Source organism: Tamandua tetradactyla, chromosome 26, assembly GCF_023851605.1.
Source record: "Tamandua tetradactyla isolate mTamTet1 chromosome 26, mTamTet1.pri, whole genome shotgun sequence".
In the NCBI taxonomy this organism is placed as follows: Eukaryota; Metazoa; Chordata; class Mammalia; order Pilosa; family Myrmecophagidae; genus Tamandua; species Tamandua tetradactyla.
This window is the reverse complement of record NC_135352.1, coordinates 12804904-12822816: the sequence shown is the minus strand read 5'-3', so window position 1 is coordinate 12822816 and position 17913 is coordinate 12804904. Positions and strand designations below refer to the sequence as shown.

The 17913-nt window shown below is 43.4% G+C and overlaps 1 protein-coding gene across 5 annotated transcripts in view; it reads left to right on the top strand.

The window, feature by feature from the left end:
* Positions 1-5308: 5308 nt before the first annotated feature.
* The window catches only part of UBXN8 (UBX domain protein 8), a 62350-nt gene continuing 49745 nt past the window's right edge, over positions 5309-17913 (top strand). For 4 of the 5 annotated variants that reach the window (XM_077144520.1, XM_077144518.1, XM_077144517.1 and 1 more), the window contains exon 1: positions 5309-5425. In XM_077144520.1, coding sequence (XP_077000635.1) covers positions 5338-5425 — 88 coding nt within the window. In that variant the 5' untranslated portion in view covers positions 5309-5337. Of the gene's footprint in view, positions 5426-5611; positions 6006-17913 lie in introns of those variants that run through there. The other variant, XM_077144516.1, reaches the window with a different exon arrangement.

Below are 17913 nucleotides of genomic sequence, written 5' to 3'. Positions count from 1 at the left end.
TTCCCAGAAGGAGAAGAGAGGGGAAAAGGAGGAGAAAAAATAATGGAAGAAATTATCACTGAAAATTTCCCAACTCTTATGAAAGACCTAAAATTACAGATCCAAGAAGTGCAGCGCACCCCAAAGAGATTAGACCCAAATAGGCGTTCTCCAAGACACGTACTAGTTAGAATGTCAGAGGTCAAAGAGAAAGAGAGGATCTTGAAAGCAGCAAGAGAAAAACAATCCATCACATACAAGGGAAACCCAATAAGACTATGTGTAGATTTCTCAGCAGAAACCATGGAAGCTAGGAGACAGTGGGATGATATATTTAAATTACTAAAAGAGAAAAACTGCCAACCAAGACTCCTATATCCAGCAAAATTATCCTTCAAAAATGAGGGAGAAATTAAAACATTCTCAGACAAAAAGTCACTGAGAGAATTTGTGACCAAGAGACCAGTTCTGCAAGAAATACTAAAGGGAGCACTAGAGTCAGATGCAAAAAGACAGAAGAGAGAGGTATGGAGAAGAGTGTAGAAAGAAGGAAAGTCAGATATGATATATATAATACAAAAGGCAAAATGGTAGAGGAAAATATTATCCAAACAGTAATAACATTAAATGTCAATGGACTGAATTCCCCAATCAAAAGACATAGATTGGCAGAATGGATTAAAAAACAGGATCCTTCTATATGCTGTCTACAGGAAACACATCTTAGACCCAAAGATAAACATAGGTTGAAAGTGAAAGGTTGGGAAAAGATATTTCATGCAAATAACAACCAGAAAAGAGCAGGAGTGGCTACACTAATATCCAACAAATTAGACTTCAAATGTAAAACAGTTAAAAGAGACAAAGAAGGACACTATATACTAATAAAAGGAACAATTAAACAAGAAGACATAACAATCATAAATATCTACGCACCGAACCAGAATGCCCCAAAATATGTGAGGAATACACTGCAAACACTGAAAAGGGAAATAGACTCATTTACCATAATAGTTGGAGACTTCAATTCACCACTCTCATCAATGGACAGAACATCCAGACAGAGGATCAATAAAGAAATAGAGAATCTGAATATTACTATAAATGAGCTAGACTTAACAGACATTTATAGGACATTACATCCAACAACAGCAGGATACACATTTTTCTCAAGTGATCATGGATCATTCTCAAAGATAGACCATATGCTGGGTCACAAAGCAAGTCTTAACAAATTTAAAAAGATTGAAATCATACACAACACTTTCTTGGATCATAAAGGAATGAAGTTGGAAATCAATAATAGGCGGAGTGCCAGAAAATTCACAAATACATGGTGGCTCAACAACACACTCCTAAACGAGTGGGTCAAAGAAGAAATTGCAAGAGAAATAAGCAAATACCTCGAGGCGAATGAAAATGAAAACACAACATATAAAAACTTATGGGATGCAGCAAAGGCAGTGCTAAGAGGGAAATTTATTGCCCTAAATGCCTATATCAGAAAAGAAGAAAAGGCAAAAATGCAGGAATTAACTATCCATTTGGAAGAACTGGAGAAAGAACAGCAAACTAATCCCAAAGCAAGCAAAAGGAAAGAAATAACAAAGATTAGAGCACAAATAAATGAAATTGAAAACATGAAAACAATAGAGAAAATCAATAAGGCCAGAAGTTGGTTCTAAGAGAAAATCAATAAGATTGATGGGCCCTTAGCAAGATTGACAAAAAGAAGAAGAGAGAGGATGCAAATAAATAAGATCAGAAATGGAAGAGGAGACATAACTACTGACCTCACAGAAATAAAGGAGGTAATAACAGGATACTATGAACAACTTTACGCTAATAAATACGACAATTTAGAGGAAATGGACGGGTTCCTGGAAAGACATGAACAACCAACTTTGACTCAAGAAGACATAGATGATCTCAACAAACCAATCACAAATAAAGAAATTGAATCAGTCATTCAAAAGTTTCCTAAAAAGAAAAGTCCAGGACCAGACGGCTTCACATCTGAATTCTATCAAACATTCCAGAAAGAATTAGTACCAACTCTCCTCAAACTCTTCAAAAAAATCGAAGCGGAGGGAAAACTACCTAATTCATTCTATGAAGCCAACATCACCCTTATACCAAAACCAGGCAAAGATATTACAAAAAAAGAAAACTACAGGCCAATCTCTCTAATGAATATAGATGCAAAATTCCTCAACAAAATTCTAGAAAATCATATCCAACAACACATTAAAAGAATTATACATCATGACCAAGTAGGATTCATCCCAGGTATGCAAGGATGGTTCAACATAAGAAAATCAATTAATGTAATATACCATATCAACAAATCAAAGCAGAAAAATCACATGATCATCTCAATTGATGCAGAGAAGGCATTTGACAAGATTCAACATCCTTTCCTGTTGAAAACACTTCAAAAGAGAGGAATACAAGGGAACTTCCTTAAAATGATAGAGGGAATATATGAAAAACCCACAGCTAATATCATCCTCAATGGGGAAAAATTGAAAACTTTCCCCTAAATCAGGAACAAGACAAGGATGTCCACCCTCACCACTATTATTCAACATTGTGTTGGAGGTTCTAGCCAGAGCAATTAGACAAGAAAAAGAAATACAAGGCATCAAAATAGGAAAGGAAGAGGTAAAACTATCACTGTTTGCAGACGATATGGTACTATATGTCGAAAACCCGGATAAATCCACAACAAAACTACTAGAGCTAATAAATGAGTACAGCAAAGTAGCAGGTTACAAGATCAACATTCAAAAATCTGTAGCATTTCTATACACTAGCAATGAACAAGCGGAGGGGGAAATCAAGAAACGAATCCCATTTACAATTGCAACTAAAAGAATAAAATACTTAGGAATAAATTTAACTAAAGAGACAAAAAACCTATATAAAGAAAACTACAAAAAACTGCTAAAAGAAATCACAGAAGACCTAAATAGATGGAAGGGCATACCGTGTTGATGGATTGGAAGACTAAATATAGTTAAGATGTCAATCCTACCTAAATTGATTTACAGATTCAATGCAATACCAATCAAAATCCCAACAACTTATTTTTCAGAAATAGAAAAACCAATAAGCAAATTTATCTGGAAGGGCAGGGTGCCCCGAATTGCTAAAAACATCTTGAGGAAAAAAAACGAAGCTGGAGGTCTCGCGCTGCCTGACTTTAAGGCATATTATGAAGCCACAGTGGTCAAAACAGCATGGTATTGGCATAAAGATAGATATATCGACCAATGGAATCGAATAGAGTGCTCAGATATAGACCCTCTCATCTATGGACATTTGATCTTTGATAAGGCAGTCAAGCCAACTCACCTGGGACAGAGCAGTCTCTTCAATAAATGGTGCCTAGAGAACTGGATATCCATATGCAAAAGAATGAAAGAAGACCCATGTCTCACACCCTATACAAAAGTTAACTCAAAATGGATCAAGGATCTAAACATTAGGTCTAAGACCATAAAACAGTTAGAGGAAAATGTAGGGAGATATCTTATGAATCTTACAACTGGAGGCGGTTTTATGGACCTTAAACCTAAAGCAAGAGCACTGAAGAAGGAAATAAATAAATGGGAGCTCCTCAAAATTAAACACTTTTGTGCATCAAAGAACTTCATCAAGAAAGTAGAAAGACAGCCTACACAATGGGAGACAATATTTGGAAATGACATATCAGATAAAGGTCTAGTATCCAGAATTTATAAAGAGATTGTTCAACTCAACAACAAAAAGACAGCCAACCCAATTACAAAATGGGAAAAAGACTTGAACAGACACCTACCAGAAGAGGAAATACAAATGGCCAAAAGGCACTTGAAGAGATGCTCAATGTCCCTGGCCATTAGAGAAATGCAAATCAAAACCACAGTGAGATATCATCTCACACCCACCAGAATGGCCATTATCAACAAAACAGAAAATGACAAGTGCTGGAGAGGATGTGGAGAAAGAGGCACACTTATCCACTGTTGGTGGGAATGTCAAATGGTGCAACCACTGTGGAAGGCAGATTGGCAGTTCCTCAAAAAGCTGAATATAGAATTGCCATACGACCCAGCAATACCATTGCTGGGAATCTACTCAAAGGACTTAAGGGCAAAGACACAAACGGACATTTGCACACCAATGTTTATAGCAGCGTTATTTACAATTGCAAAGAGATGGAAACAGCCAAAATCTCCATCAACAGAAGAGTGGCTAAACAAACTGTGGTATATACATACGATGGAATACTATGCAGCTTTAAGACAGGATAAACTTATGAAGCATGTAATAACACGGATGGACCTAGAGAACATTATGCTGAGTGAGTCTGGCCAAAAACTAAAGGACAAATACTGTATGGTCCCACTGATGTGAACGGACATTCGAGAATAAATTTGGAATATGTCTTTGGTAACAGAGTCCAGCAGGAGGTAGAAACAGGGTAAGATGATGGGCAATTGGAGCTGAAGGGATACAGACTGTGCAACAGGACTAGATACAAAAACTCAAAAATGGACAGCACAATAATACCTAATTGTAAAGTAATCATGTTAAAACACTGAATGAAGCTGCGTCTGAGCTATAGGTTTTTGTTTTGTTTTGTTTTGTTTTTACTATTATTACTTTTATTTTTTTCTCTATATTAACATTCTATATCTTTTTCGGTTGTGTTGCTAGTTCTTCTAAACCGATGCAAATGTACTAAGAAACGATGATCATGCATCTATGTGATGATGTTAAGAAGTACTGATTGCAAATGTAGAATGGTATGATTTCTAAATGTTGGGTTAATTTCATTTTTTCTGTTAATTAAACAAAAAAAAAGAGAAGGGGTAATTGGAGCTGAAGGGATACAGACTGTGCAACAGGACTGGATATAAAAACTCAGAAATGGACAGCACACTACCTAATTGTAATGCAATTATGTTAAAACATTGAATGAAGCTGCATGTGAGGTAAAGGTTTTTTTTCCTCTCTATTATCATTTTAATTCTTATCCTGTTGTCTTTTTATTTCTTTTTCTAAATCGATCCAACTGTACTAAGAAATGATGAATATGCAACTATGTGATGATATTAAGAATTACTGATTGTACACGTAGAATGGAATGATTTCTAAATGTTTTATTAATTTTTTTTAATTAAAAAAAAACAAAAAACAAAAAACCAGGGAGGCTTATCTCAGACCCACCCAAGAGCCCGTTTTAAGGCCTTTTCCAAAATTCCTCGCTTGGGAAGAAGTCCTATCCCTCCACCCCGGACCTCCCGCCCTCCGGACGACGGCGCGACGGGAAGGGGCGGGCCTTCGCCCTGACGCGGAGCTCCCGCCACAATGGCTTCTAGAGGGGTTGTCGGTATTTTCTTTCTCTCTGCTCTCCCTCTCTTGTGTCTGGAACTCCGACGTGGGATCCCGGATCTAGGTAAGCATTGACTTTTGCACCCCCTGACTTCCCACCTGGCTCTTTGGCGTAAGTGTAGCGTATAATTTCCGCGTGGACGGCCGCGTTGCCTCTGGGCGGCTTTGACTACGATTCCCAGCCTGCACCGCGTCTGCCCCTCTTCCGGCGCTGGCCCGGCGGGCGTCCCCTTTGGGAGCGAGTCTCGGGAGTTGTGTAGGGGTGGGGACTGTGGGTGTGGGTGGGTTCTTTCCTTCGTTGCTCGTGAAAAGTTTCCCTCCGGTATTAGCTCTGTTCTTAATGGATTGCTTACGCTAGGTCGCTGGGATCCTGGGGTCCGTGTTACCAGCGCTGGCGAAGTTTTGACCTTAGAGGGACTGAAGGAAAAAGCGCAGGAACCAACAATACTTTCAAATTGATCTGAACGCCCCCACGGGAAGAAGCATAATGAGAGGATGAAGGCTTTCTGAGGGATTTTAGCTGAGATTTGCAGGATGATAAGGAGCCACCCTTGTGAAAAGCCAAGGGGAGAACATTCCAGTCATAAGGAATTGTGACATGTTGGAGGAAAGGGGTGAAGGCCTTTCAGGCTGGAGCAATGAAGGTAAAGGGGAGTCTGGCTCAGGATGATAATGTTTGAGTCCCGATTATAAACCAAGTGCTTTTTATCTCATTTACTCTTCACTGCAATCTTGGGAGGTGGGTGCTTATTCTAATTCCCATTTTTCAGCTAGGTACTAGATACATGGAGAAGAGTCTTTCCTGAGGTTTTTAAAAGATCATTCTGGATTCTGTGCGGACAAAATTTTGGAAGGCTGTAGTGGAAGCAGTTAGGTGCTTTAGGCTTCTGAAGTAGGCAAGTAGGAATGATAGCCTGGATTAACAGAGGAAATGAAATCTGGACAGATTTGGGATTATTGAGGAAGTAGAATCAAGAGATCTTGTTGATGGATTGACCTTCGAGGTGAGAGGAAAGGATTCAAGATTGACTCCCACATATGGGGGTTAAACAGGTCTAGGTAGTAGGGCGTTAAACAACTGTAGGTAGTAGGAAGTGCCATTGGTAGGGGAAACAGAAATACTGAAGGAATATTGTGACAAGGAAATTGAAGATTAAAGGATTATGATTACTGAATCATTATATAGTTGTTTTTCTTTCTATATTGTAGGCAGAAGTTAATACCTGAAATTAGTGAAACTCAACTAGTCTCAGCCCTGTTTATGCTTACGTTTGTAATGGTTATTGTAGCTTAGTCTCAGCCCTGTTTAAAGGTGCTGTTGTAATTGTTATTCTAAGCCTATCTCAGCATGGTATATACTTAGTGAAAGGTTTAGGAGGCAAAAGGGTGAAAAAGAAGAAAATAGACCAGGAAATTTAAAGTGAGCGAGTTTATTTCTGCGCTCCTGGGTAGAGCTCACTGCATCCAAGATGGAGAGAGGTGAGTCCGCACGTGGGCTTCAGTGCGGGCAGCTTTTAAGGATGGGGGTCAGGTAACATCCGGAAGGGGCCGTTCATTAGTTCCGGAAGTCAGGTTGGGAAGGGTGACACAGCCTCTGCAGCTCCAGCTGCAGTACCTTTCCCCATTCCCCCGACCTAACATTCCAGCCTTTTTGTGATAATAGGGCGCCGAGATCTTTCTGGCTACTTCCTGCTATAATGGGGCGGCGTGGGGTTATAGGCCGGAACCGTCATGGTCAGGGGAGTGGGGAGGCTGGCTATAGGAATCTGGTGAGGAAGGCAGGTGATGATAATGATGCAGGAGCCTCTGGTTGACTGCTACCTGGGCTAGTTCCTTCCTGCGTCCCTGAAGGAAGTTGAGGAGGCAGGAAACTAGGAGGAAAAAGAGACAGATTAGGATAACTGGTCCTAGTAGTGGGAGGAGCCATGTTGCCAGGGGAGAGGAAAACCAGCTTAAGGCAGAGTTGGTTCCTTGTTTTCTGTGATAGGGATCCTCTCTTAGTTTGTTTAGGGTCTGAATATTTTGTTCCACCTGACCCGACTCGTTGATGTAATAGCAGCATTCCTCTTGTAGGAATATACACGTTCCTCCTTTTTCGGCTGTCAGCAGGTCTAAGGCCCATCGATTTTGAAGAGTTACCTGGGCTAGTGAGGTGAGTTGGTGTTGTAGAGAGGAGAGGGATTCTGATGTTGATTCCAGGGCTACCTGTAGTCGAGTTTCGAAGTTTTGAGAGGTCAAAATATTGTGTCCCAGCACCCTTCCTGCTGTGGCTGAGGCTGTAACTGAAGCGGTTAGGCTGACACCTACTAGGATAGGAAGAAAGGAAGCCCTTTTTGAGCGAGGAGAGGGCAGTAGCCAGGTTAGTTTGGACTCCCCATAGAGGGTCAATTGAGGAACAATAGTTACCAGGAAGCCTGGTCCCGGGGCAGTGGAACTTTGGGCAAGGTGGCTGGAGAGGCTTTGCTCAGCCTGCAAAATGTCCGTGGATATCCGGGTAAAAGTAGTATTAATGAGGATATATTTGTGGTGTTTTCAGTGGTGCTTACAGGGTATTGGGACCAGCCACTGTAGTATAGCTTGCCTTGGATTCCTGCTACCCATCTTGTGTCCCAGGGATCTGCAGTATTTATGTAAGATTGCTGGGAGCTAATGTAGAAGGTACCTTTATGAGCTGCCTCCACATAAGCATCATGTATTCTGCATGACCAATAGGGGCATTCCCCCATATATATTGTCATAGTTGTTTTGGTTACAATAGCTTTCAGTTTGGGCATATGGAAAGCAGGCATATGGCCTTGGGCCCTTTTCAACTGATTTAGGATTTATGGGGATGGTTATAGGCTGACTACAACCTGTTAGAGGGCAATCTCCTGTGCCAATCATATGAGTGGTCAATCTATCATTTTGGCTAAAGATTTCCCTGATTTTGAACTTCCATACATAGGATGCACCCTCAATGGGGGTTAGGAGAATGAGTAGCATGAGTGAGGCGGACCCGAGTGGGCCCCGGGGGGGGTGACAAGTGTAGCGGTCCTCATCTCGTTTGTATAGTTTGACCCGTGATAGGTGATGCCAAGAGGAGTCACCCAATAGTTTTACCACCATAGGAGTGGTGAGAATCACTGTGTGTGGGCCAGTCCACCGTGGTTGGAGTGGTCCAGGCTGAAGCTGTTTAAGGAGTACTTCGTCTCCTGGCTGGAGACCGTGGGGAGGATCAGCAGGATCAGTTTCTCCAGGCTGTGGCAGGAATCGATCTGCGTGTTCCCGCAGCAGGTGCCTGATTAGGGAAAGATATGGTAAGTAAGAGCCCGAAGGAGGAGGCTGCACTGGCAGGTGGTGATTAAGTAGGAACGGACGGCTGTACATGAGCTCAAAAGGACTTAAGAAAGTAGGTGCCCGTGGGGCAGCACGTAGTCGGGTAAGGGCTAGAGGAAGGAGGTCGACCCAGGATTGTCGTAGTTCGATGGCTAACTTGGTTAGTTGTGTCTTGATAAGACCATTAGCTCGTTCTACTTTACCAGAGGATTGGGGTCGGTAAGGAATATGTAGCTTCCATTCTACTCCCAAGGCTGATGAGGTTTGCTGGACCACCTGAGAAATAAAAGCTGGGCCATTATCGGATTGGATGGAGGTAGGTAGTCCGAAGCGGGGAATGATCTGCTTTAGGAGGACGTCAGCCACCACGTCAACAGTTTCCCGTGTAGTAGGGAAAGCTTCTATCTAGCCTGTTAAGGTGTCAATTATAGTTAGCAGGTATCGTAATTTTTTGTGGGTGGGCATGTGTGTAAAGTTGATTTGCCAATCCTGACCTGGAAGGTGGCCCCCCAGTTGATGAGTTGGGAAAGTGGGGCGCAACCCTCCTTGTGAGCTTGTTACCTGGCAAGTAGGGCAGGAGGAGCAGACTGACGTTATGAGGTGAGATAGAGATGGGTGATGGGATAAGGGCTGGAGGAACCTTGTGAGGGCCCTGGGTCCGATATGGAGTGACGAATGTACCTGAGAAAGAATATCAGGGGCCTGTTTGGTTGGGAGAGCCACCTTGTTATTGAAGAAAATCCAGCCTTCCAGTGTAGTTGAGCCTCCCTGTGCAAGGAGGTTTTCACGTTCCCTGGAAGAGTAAGCAGGTTGGAGGGAAGGAAGAGTAAAGAAAAGAACTGGTGCTGGAGGATTTAAAGGAGAGGGCTCTTTAGTCAGCTCTCGTGCAACAGCATCGGCCCAGTTATTTCCGCGGGTGATGTCGGAGTTGTCTGTTTGGTGCCCTTTGCAATGGATGATGGCCACCTGTGAGGGCAGTGGAAGTGCTTGGAGCAGGCGTTGAATGAGCTTAGCATTAATAATAGGTGAGCCTTTTGTGGTAAGGAATCCTCGCTCCTTCCAGATGGCTGAGTGACAGTGGGCTACCAGAAAAGCATATTTGGAGTCCATGTATATATTAACGGATTTATTTTCAGCTAGGTGTAAGGCCCTAGTGAGAGCAATCAGTTCAGCCTTTTGAGAGGTGGTTCCCTCTGAGAGCCGTGCAGCCTCAAGTATTCTGGTGCACGAAACTATAGCATATGAAGCCCTGCGCTTTCCCTGTTGGTCTGTTACTGAGCTACCATCAACAAAGAGGGTAAGGTCTGCCTGCAACAGTGGCGTGTTTGAGAGGCCCTGGCGCGGGTAGGCGAGCTCCTCCATGATTTCAGTGCAAAGATGTGTGGGCTGCGGAGAGAAGTTTGATAAGGGACCCTGAGGGAGAAGAGTTGCAGGGTTGAGGCTAGGCGAGACAGAGAGGGTAATATCCGGGTTTTCTAGGAAGAGTAAATGAAACTCCTGGAGACGAGAAGGAGTGAGCAGAGAGAGGGACTTATGAGACAAGAGGTCTTGTAGACGATGTGTTGACAGGACTTGGAGAGGCCTACCTAAAGTAAGTTTAAGAGCTTCACGCGTTAGGGTAGCATCCGCAGCCAGCGCTCGGAGACAGGGAAGCCATCCACGGGTGGTGGGGTCCATTTGTTTAGAGAGATAGGCTACTGGATTATAAGTTGGTCCCAGAGGTTGGGTTAAGACTCCCACCGCTATTCCTTGCTTTTCATCTGTGAATAGGAAGAAGGGTTTGTTAGGATTTGGAAGAGCGAGAGGAGGTGATTGAAGTAAGGCATTACAGAGGACCGAGAAAGCTTTGGATATAGTGGAGGGGTCGTCTGGTAGTCCTGTGTGCGTCGCCTTGGATACTTCATAGAGAGGCTTTGCTAGGAGAGAAAAATTACGGACCCAATGCCAGAAGAACCCCACAAAACCTAGAAAGGACAGAATTTGTTCAGCATTTTCTGGAGGTTGGAGTTCACGGAGTGCTTGTTGTCTGTCTACTGTGAGATGCCGGGAGGGAGGAGTGAGGCGGAGACCCAGATAAGTGACGGTGGAGGAAGAAAGTTGAGCTTTGGCTGGTGAAACTCGATATCCTTTATCAGCTAAAAAATTTAGTAGGGGGGCTTTAGCCTCTGCAGAAGCCTTTTCAGAAGGGCTGCAAATTAATAAATCATCTACATATTGGAGAACAATACTGGGAGTTAGATTGCACTCTGTTAGGTCCCTGGCTAGGGCTTGGCCAAAGATATGGGGGCTATCACGAAACCTCTGAGGTAATACTGTCCATGTAAGTTGCTGGGCAGCCGAAGAGTCTGGATCTTCCCAGGTAAAAGCAAATAGATTGTAACAGGCAGGGTCTAGGGGGATGGTAAAAAAGGCATCTTTGAGGTCCAGAACTGAATAATGAGTAGTGTGAGAAGGTATGTGTGGGTGGATGGGGATGACAGCCTCATTAATTAGTCTGAGGTCTTGGACTAAATGATAAGAACCGTCAGGTTTCCTGACAGGTAAAATAGGGGTGTTACATGGTGAGTTAGTGAGTATGAGGAGTCCTTTTCCCTTGAGCTGGTTAATGATGGGCTGTAGCCCTTTCCGATGGGTTATGGAGATAGGAAATTGTGGCCAAGATGGGAATGAGAATGGATCTTTTAATCGTATGAGAACTGGTTTATGGTGGGAAGCCATAAGGGGGGTGGAGGTATTCCACACTTCTGGGTTTACTAGGTGAGGTGGTAGGGGAGGAGTGGTAAGGGTGGAACCCTGAGTGGAGGTGGAGGTCACACATAAGGGTAATAGTAAATTTGCTTGAGGATTTTTTATCCAGTGTAGTGAGGCTCCTAATTTTGCAAGAAGATCTCGCCCCATTAGTGGGCTAGGGCAAGAAGGCATTACTAAGAAAGAGTGTGTAATGGGGTACCCTTCTATTAAACATGTAAGCGGCCCAGTAGTTAAGGGGCACGAAGAACGGCCGTCTATGCCCATAACCGTAACCTGGGAAGGAAGGAGTTGACCTGAGTAAGAGGGAAGGACAGAAAAGGTAGCCCCTGTGTCCACTAAAAAGGAGGTGGACTCACCCGCTACCTTGATTGTTACCCTGGGCTCGACGAGGGTGTCTGGGGTCGCTGAGGCCAGGCGTTGTCAGTCGTTGGTGGCCAGGCCCAGGACTGCTAGCAGTGGGTTAGGGGTTGGAAGGACGGCCCCTCCACGGCTAGGCGCTGAGGGGTAGTCACTTTTCCAATGTCCCTTTTTACCACAGAGAGGGCATGGTCCCTTGGGCAGTCGAGGATTGGGGCACTGGCGGGACCAGTGTCCATCAAGGCCACATTTGAAGCACTTTCCTGGTGGTGGATTAGTCATAGCCAGCTTCTTCTCCATTGAAGTGGGCCGCAGAACCGCAATCAGGGATTGGGTTTGTAAATTTGCCTTTCGGCAGTCCTGGGATTCCTTTTCTGCCCTCTCCAGTTCATCACAAGTATTAAAAATTTTAAAGGCTGTGTTTACCAGGTCACGGATAGGGGCCTGAGGGCCTTCCTCAATTTTTTTAAGTTTACGTCTTATATCTGGAGCCGATTGGGATATAAAATGTGTGGCTAAAACAGTTTTACCAGCCTCCGAGTCGGGGTCTAGGCAGGTATATTGGGAGAGGGCTTCTGTGAGCCGGTGTAGAAAAGCGGCCAGGTTTTCATCAGGACCCTGGGTAATTTCCCTTAGCTTATGGAAGTTTACTACTTTATGTGAAGCTTTCTGCATGCCGGCTATGAGGCATGTAAGCATTTTGTCCCATCTAGTCTACCTGTTCCTCCCCGCTGGAGTGTCAACCTGATATTCCCACCCTGGCTCCTGGTCTGGCATGGCCTCAGCCCCTACTGGCATGGTGTGGTCGGTTATATGCACCTGGTTAGCATGGGCCCTGGCTGCATTGAAAATGTGGTCCATTTCATCTGTAGTGAGGGAAGAAGAGCAGATTATGTGAATGTCATGCCAAGTGAGGTCATAAGCATTAGCTAGATACTGGAACTCTTTAGTATAGGTAGTTGGATCGTTGGAGAAGGAGCCCAACTGTTTTTCAATGTGTCAAAGATCGGCCAGAGAGAAGGGAGTGTGTACCCGAATTAATCCTTTAGGTCCTGCAACCTCCCAGAGGGGACAGAGTAAAGTACTTTTTGAGCGGGTATGGGAGCTTACGGGTGAGGGTAGCGAGGAACTAGCTGGTGGCAGAAGAGCCGAAGCAGAGGGTGGGGGGCATGCTGGTAATGGGAGAGCTTTTGGAGTAGAAGGAGGAAGGGAAGGATAGGATGGTGGCTGGAATGCTGCTGGAGCAGGGGTAGGAAGAGGGGGGTAAGATGGTGGCTGGAGCGCCACCGGTGGAGGAGGAAGACAAAGGCAGGATGGCAGCAGGAGTGCCGCTGGTGCGGAAGGGGAGAGAGGAGGGCAAGATGGCGGCTGGGACATCACCGGAACAGAAGGAGGAAGAGAAGGAGAAGATGGCGACTGAGATGTCGCCGAAGCAGAAGGGGGAGGGAAAGGCAAGATGGCGACTGGAGCGCTGCTGGAGGGAGGGGAGGGTAGAGTGAGGGAGAGGAGGTTAGTTTCACAAGATGTGGTGGTGGCCCTCGTCTTTTAAAGGAAGATGAATCAAGGGGGTCAGAAAAGGAGGAAGTTTTTTCAGAGGGAAGTGGGGATTTGGGAGTTTCCTTGGCTAGGAGAACCTGAACTGTAGAGCAGGAGGTACAAAGGGAAGGGCGGGAGCACAGAAGGAAAAAAGCCTGGACATAAGGAATTTCGGCCCATTTGTTGTTCCTCTGGCAAAAGTTGTGGAGGTTTGTAAGGATATTAAAATTGAAAGTCCCATCCTCAGGCCAATGAGAATCATTATCCAATTGATATTGGGACCAAGCCTTTTTACAAAGTGAGGTGTTTTGGCCGGATGTCTGGAAGTAAATGAGTTAGAGAAGTTAGTCAGGATAAGTTAGTCAGGAGACAACCCAGAGGAGTATAAGGTTTGGTTTTTGAGGATTTATTGCCCATACTGATGGGTCTCAAAAGAGAAAGGACTGGCCCAGGGGGTGTCGGTGTCCCAACGCCCTGAGAGAGTCCTCGGAGCTCTCATGAGCGGGGCCTCATCTCCCCAGGGGATGTCTCACCCTGGTTTGAGGCCCTTTTAGGTCCTGGACCTGAATTTGGGAGGGAAACAAGAAGCGGGGCATCCCCACAGCTTTTCGAGTCCCAGAAAAAGGGTGTGAGGCTTGCAGGCATCCCCGTTCACCTCAGCCCTCGGAAGAGAACCTGACGTGAATTCACGATTTTCGGAGAGTAAGTAACGGACAGGCTCTCTCGGAACCGTGGGACCCGGCAGCAGGGCTAGGAGGGAAGGGACTTACCCAATCCGTGGTGGATGCTGTGGTGGGCCAAAGGATCCCTTGTCGCTGGCTATGTGGAGGAAGGAGGAGAGAGGAAGCTGGGGCACCCTTGGCCAGGCAGGCGGCACCCGTGCTCCTCTCCCGGGTTTCCAGCACCAGATGAAAGGTTTAGGAGGCAAAAGGGTGTAAAAGAAGAAAAGTAGACCAGGAAATTTAAAGTGAGCAAGTTTATTTCTGCGCTCCCGGGTAGAGCTCACTGCATCCAAGATGGAGAGAGGTGAGTCCGCACGTGGGCTTCAGTGCAGGCAGCTTTTAAGGATGGGGGTCAGGTAACATCCGGAAGGGGCCGTTCATTAGTTCCGGAAGTCAGGTTGGGAAGGGTGACACAGCCTCTGCAGCTCCAGCTGCACTGCCTTTCCCCATTCTCCCGACCTAACAATTAATATTATAATAACAACCCCATCCCCCATTATTTGAATCCAGAAAAACCCTGAATTCTAAGACTGGATGAGACTGATTCATGGGCTGATAGGCCATCTACTCTCCTGCCTTGCTAGTAGCATTAAACTCTTTCTCTCTTTGAAACCTTGGTGTCATAGATTGGCTGTTTTGTGCATTGGGCAGAGAAGCCACCAGTATCAGTGGCTTTAGTATCAGAAGCTTTAGTCCAGTATCAGTATGGAAAATCAGGAGTTCAGATTTGGAAATATTAATGTTCAGTTTACATGTCTTATCTCCCTGGTTAAGTTCTAAGTTTAGAAACATGTCTTGTGTCCCTCATTAGGTTATAAGGTTACCGACCATGATGAAACAAGATATGGCTTTGTTTATCTCTATCTTTCCTATCTTTTTCTTCATCTCCACCCCCACCCTAGGGACTCAGGTCCCCAGAAATTTTGCTTGAAATAGGAATATAGCAAAATATTTTTTTAATTTACAAAGCACTCCTATCCCCACCAGAAGTCTCCAACTCATTCAAGCTCTATTAGAATCTAACCAATCCTTTATTGAAATGAAATAAAGAATTGTTAAATTCACATTCATCAGTTACAAAATTCACTTATTTCCTTAATGTTCACAGCATCTACTCCTACTCTGTCCACCTAGAATCTCCTACTTTGCAGAAATAATTAAGTCATTAGTCAAAGAGATGATGGTTGCTGAGGGGTGCAGGAGGAGATCTCAATCAGTTCTGACACCAGGGAGATACACTTCTTGAGGACAGAAAGAACACATTAAATTTATTTCTGTATCCCCAGAGCCTATCACAATGTCTAACTTACTAAAAATTTAGGCTAGGGATTCTAGGCAATGCAACTGGGCTGAGGGGAACATCTTCTTCTGGTTCCTAGAATTTTCACTTTTGATGAGTGTCTTCTCTCTTGTGAACTGATGGTAGTTTCGTTTGGTTTCTTGATATTGGGTTCTCCAATATTCAGTATATAAGTCTGTTTTACGATACATATATCCCAGTGCAACAGCTGGAGGCTATGCTAGTTTTATGTGGAACAGTACTTACATGTGCTAATACTCTTAGCAGGAGGCCCTCATGGAATTCCCAGAGTGAAAAGTGAAACTCCTTGTTCATTTACCCATACCATATTGTTAGACATAGAAAAATTACCCCTGTTTCTACCATGTAAAAGCCTTCATTGCTCATTAAGTTTACTTGTACTTAAGCTAAATATTTTAAGACTGTTTCTTCACATTTGTTATTCTTTGAAGTACTCCCTGTAGAGAGAGTAGGCATAAAAAAAAGTTAAGTTAATTTTTAAGTTTTTACTTATAATATATGCACACAAATCTAATTCTTTTTTTAATTAAAAAAAACTAACACAACATTTAGAAATCATTCCATTCTACATATGCAATCAGTAATTCTTAATATCATCACATAAATGTATGATCATCATTTCTTAGTACATTTGCATCGATTTAGGAAAAGAACTAGCAAAACAACAGAAAAAGATATAGAATGATAATGTAGAGAAAAAAATAAAAATAAAAAATAAAAAATATATAAAGAAGAAAAAAGGAAAAAGAAAAAAAAAACACAAACAAACAAACAAACAAAAACTATAGCTCAGATGCAGCTTCATTCAGTGTTTTAACATAATTACATTACAATTAAGTAGTATTGTGCTGTCCAGTTTTGAGTTTTTGTATCTAGTCCTGTTGCACAGTCTGTATCCCTTCAGCTCCAATTACCCATTAAAATCTAATTCTTTTGTATTCCCTAGTGACACTTGCTAAATTGTTTGCTTATTAGAATAAAAAGCAATATTATAGAACATAAATCCCACAACTTATTGGTTTCTCTAAATACAGTACTTAAGGTATTAAATTACTTATGTAATGGCCAGAAATGCTCTAGATTTAAGCTACATATTGTATTGAACATTACCCGTCTTAGTAGTTACTGCTGTCAAAGTTGAAGGGATGTTGTATTAGTTAGTGTTCTCTAGGGAAACAGAATCAACAGGGAACACTCACAAATATAAAAATTTATTAAAGTGTCTAACATGACCACGGGAATGCAGAGTCCAAAATCCGCAGGGCAGGCTGTGAAACTGACGATTCCGATGGAGGGTCTGGACAAACTCCACAGGAGAGGCTTGCCACCCAAAGCAGGAAGGAAGAGCCTGTCTCTTCTGAATCCTCCTTAAAAGGCTTCCAGTGATTAGATTAAGCATCACTCATTGCAGAAGACACTTCCCTTGGCTTATTACAAGTGAAATCATCTGTGGATGCAGCTGACATGATCATGATTTAATTCTATGAAATGTCCTCATCACGACAGACAGGCCAGCACTTGCCCATCAGACAAACAGGTACCACCATTTGGCCAGGTGGACATATGAACCTGACCATGACAGTCCACCCCTTGTCAACTTGGCAGCTGTACATACCACCTTAAAACATACCTAATTTCTAAATAAAGAACAATAAAACACACATTTGTTTCTTTTACCTAATAATACTCAACTGTCCTGCATAAAATGGAAACACAGTAAATCTCTCCAGAATAGGGTACAAATCCTTGGATAATATTCATTCTTAAACTTGATATCTTACAACTTAAATAGTATAACATGAACAAAACAGCATTATAGTCCTTGTTTTTGTAACTGATCACATGGTCCAAGTTCATATTTATCACTACCTTCTTCCACTACCCATTCCACGTTCCTTTTAACCTCAGCAAGCACTTCAGCTGGCCATGGTTCTTTGCCCAGTGGGGTTACCCAAACCTTCATTCCTGAAGTTTCAGAGCCATTGGTAGTCCTGCCTGGATTGGGTTGCTGCAGTTTTCCATTGATTATAATCACAGGGCATGGTAGTACTAAAAGACACCCTAGGGAATCTCCTGTATTCCAAGAAAACTCTCCTTTACTTCCATTGTGTAGTTGCAGTCCTATTTCCCCTGATAGTCAAGGTCAGTCACCCCAGACAATAATGCAGTCCCCTTCTTGGCTTGTTGATCCAGGGCATAAAAAGCCCAAAGTAACCAGGTAGCAGTCTTAGATTCCAGTTCAATGGAATCATTGTTGTTTCTCCTGGTGGAAGCACTCCCCCTTTTGGAACTAAAATTGTAGACCAGCAGAGCTCAGGGTCACAGGGACAGGAAGCAAAAATTTTCCTAGTGGATCATTAGGGATAATAGTGAGTGGTATCACTCCCATTTCCACCCCTTGGTTCCTGGACACATGGATCCTGGCTATGGAATTAGGATTGGAATTAGCATACACAGCATCCTGGAGAACATTACCCCAGCCCTTCAAGCTATTTCCACCTAGTTGGCACCATAATTGAGTTTTCAAAAGGCCATTCCACTGTTCTATCA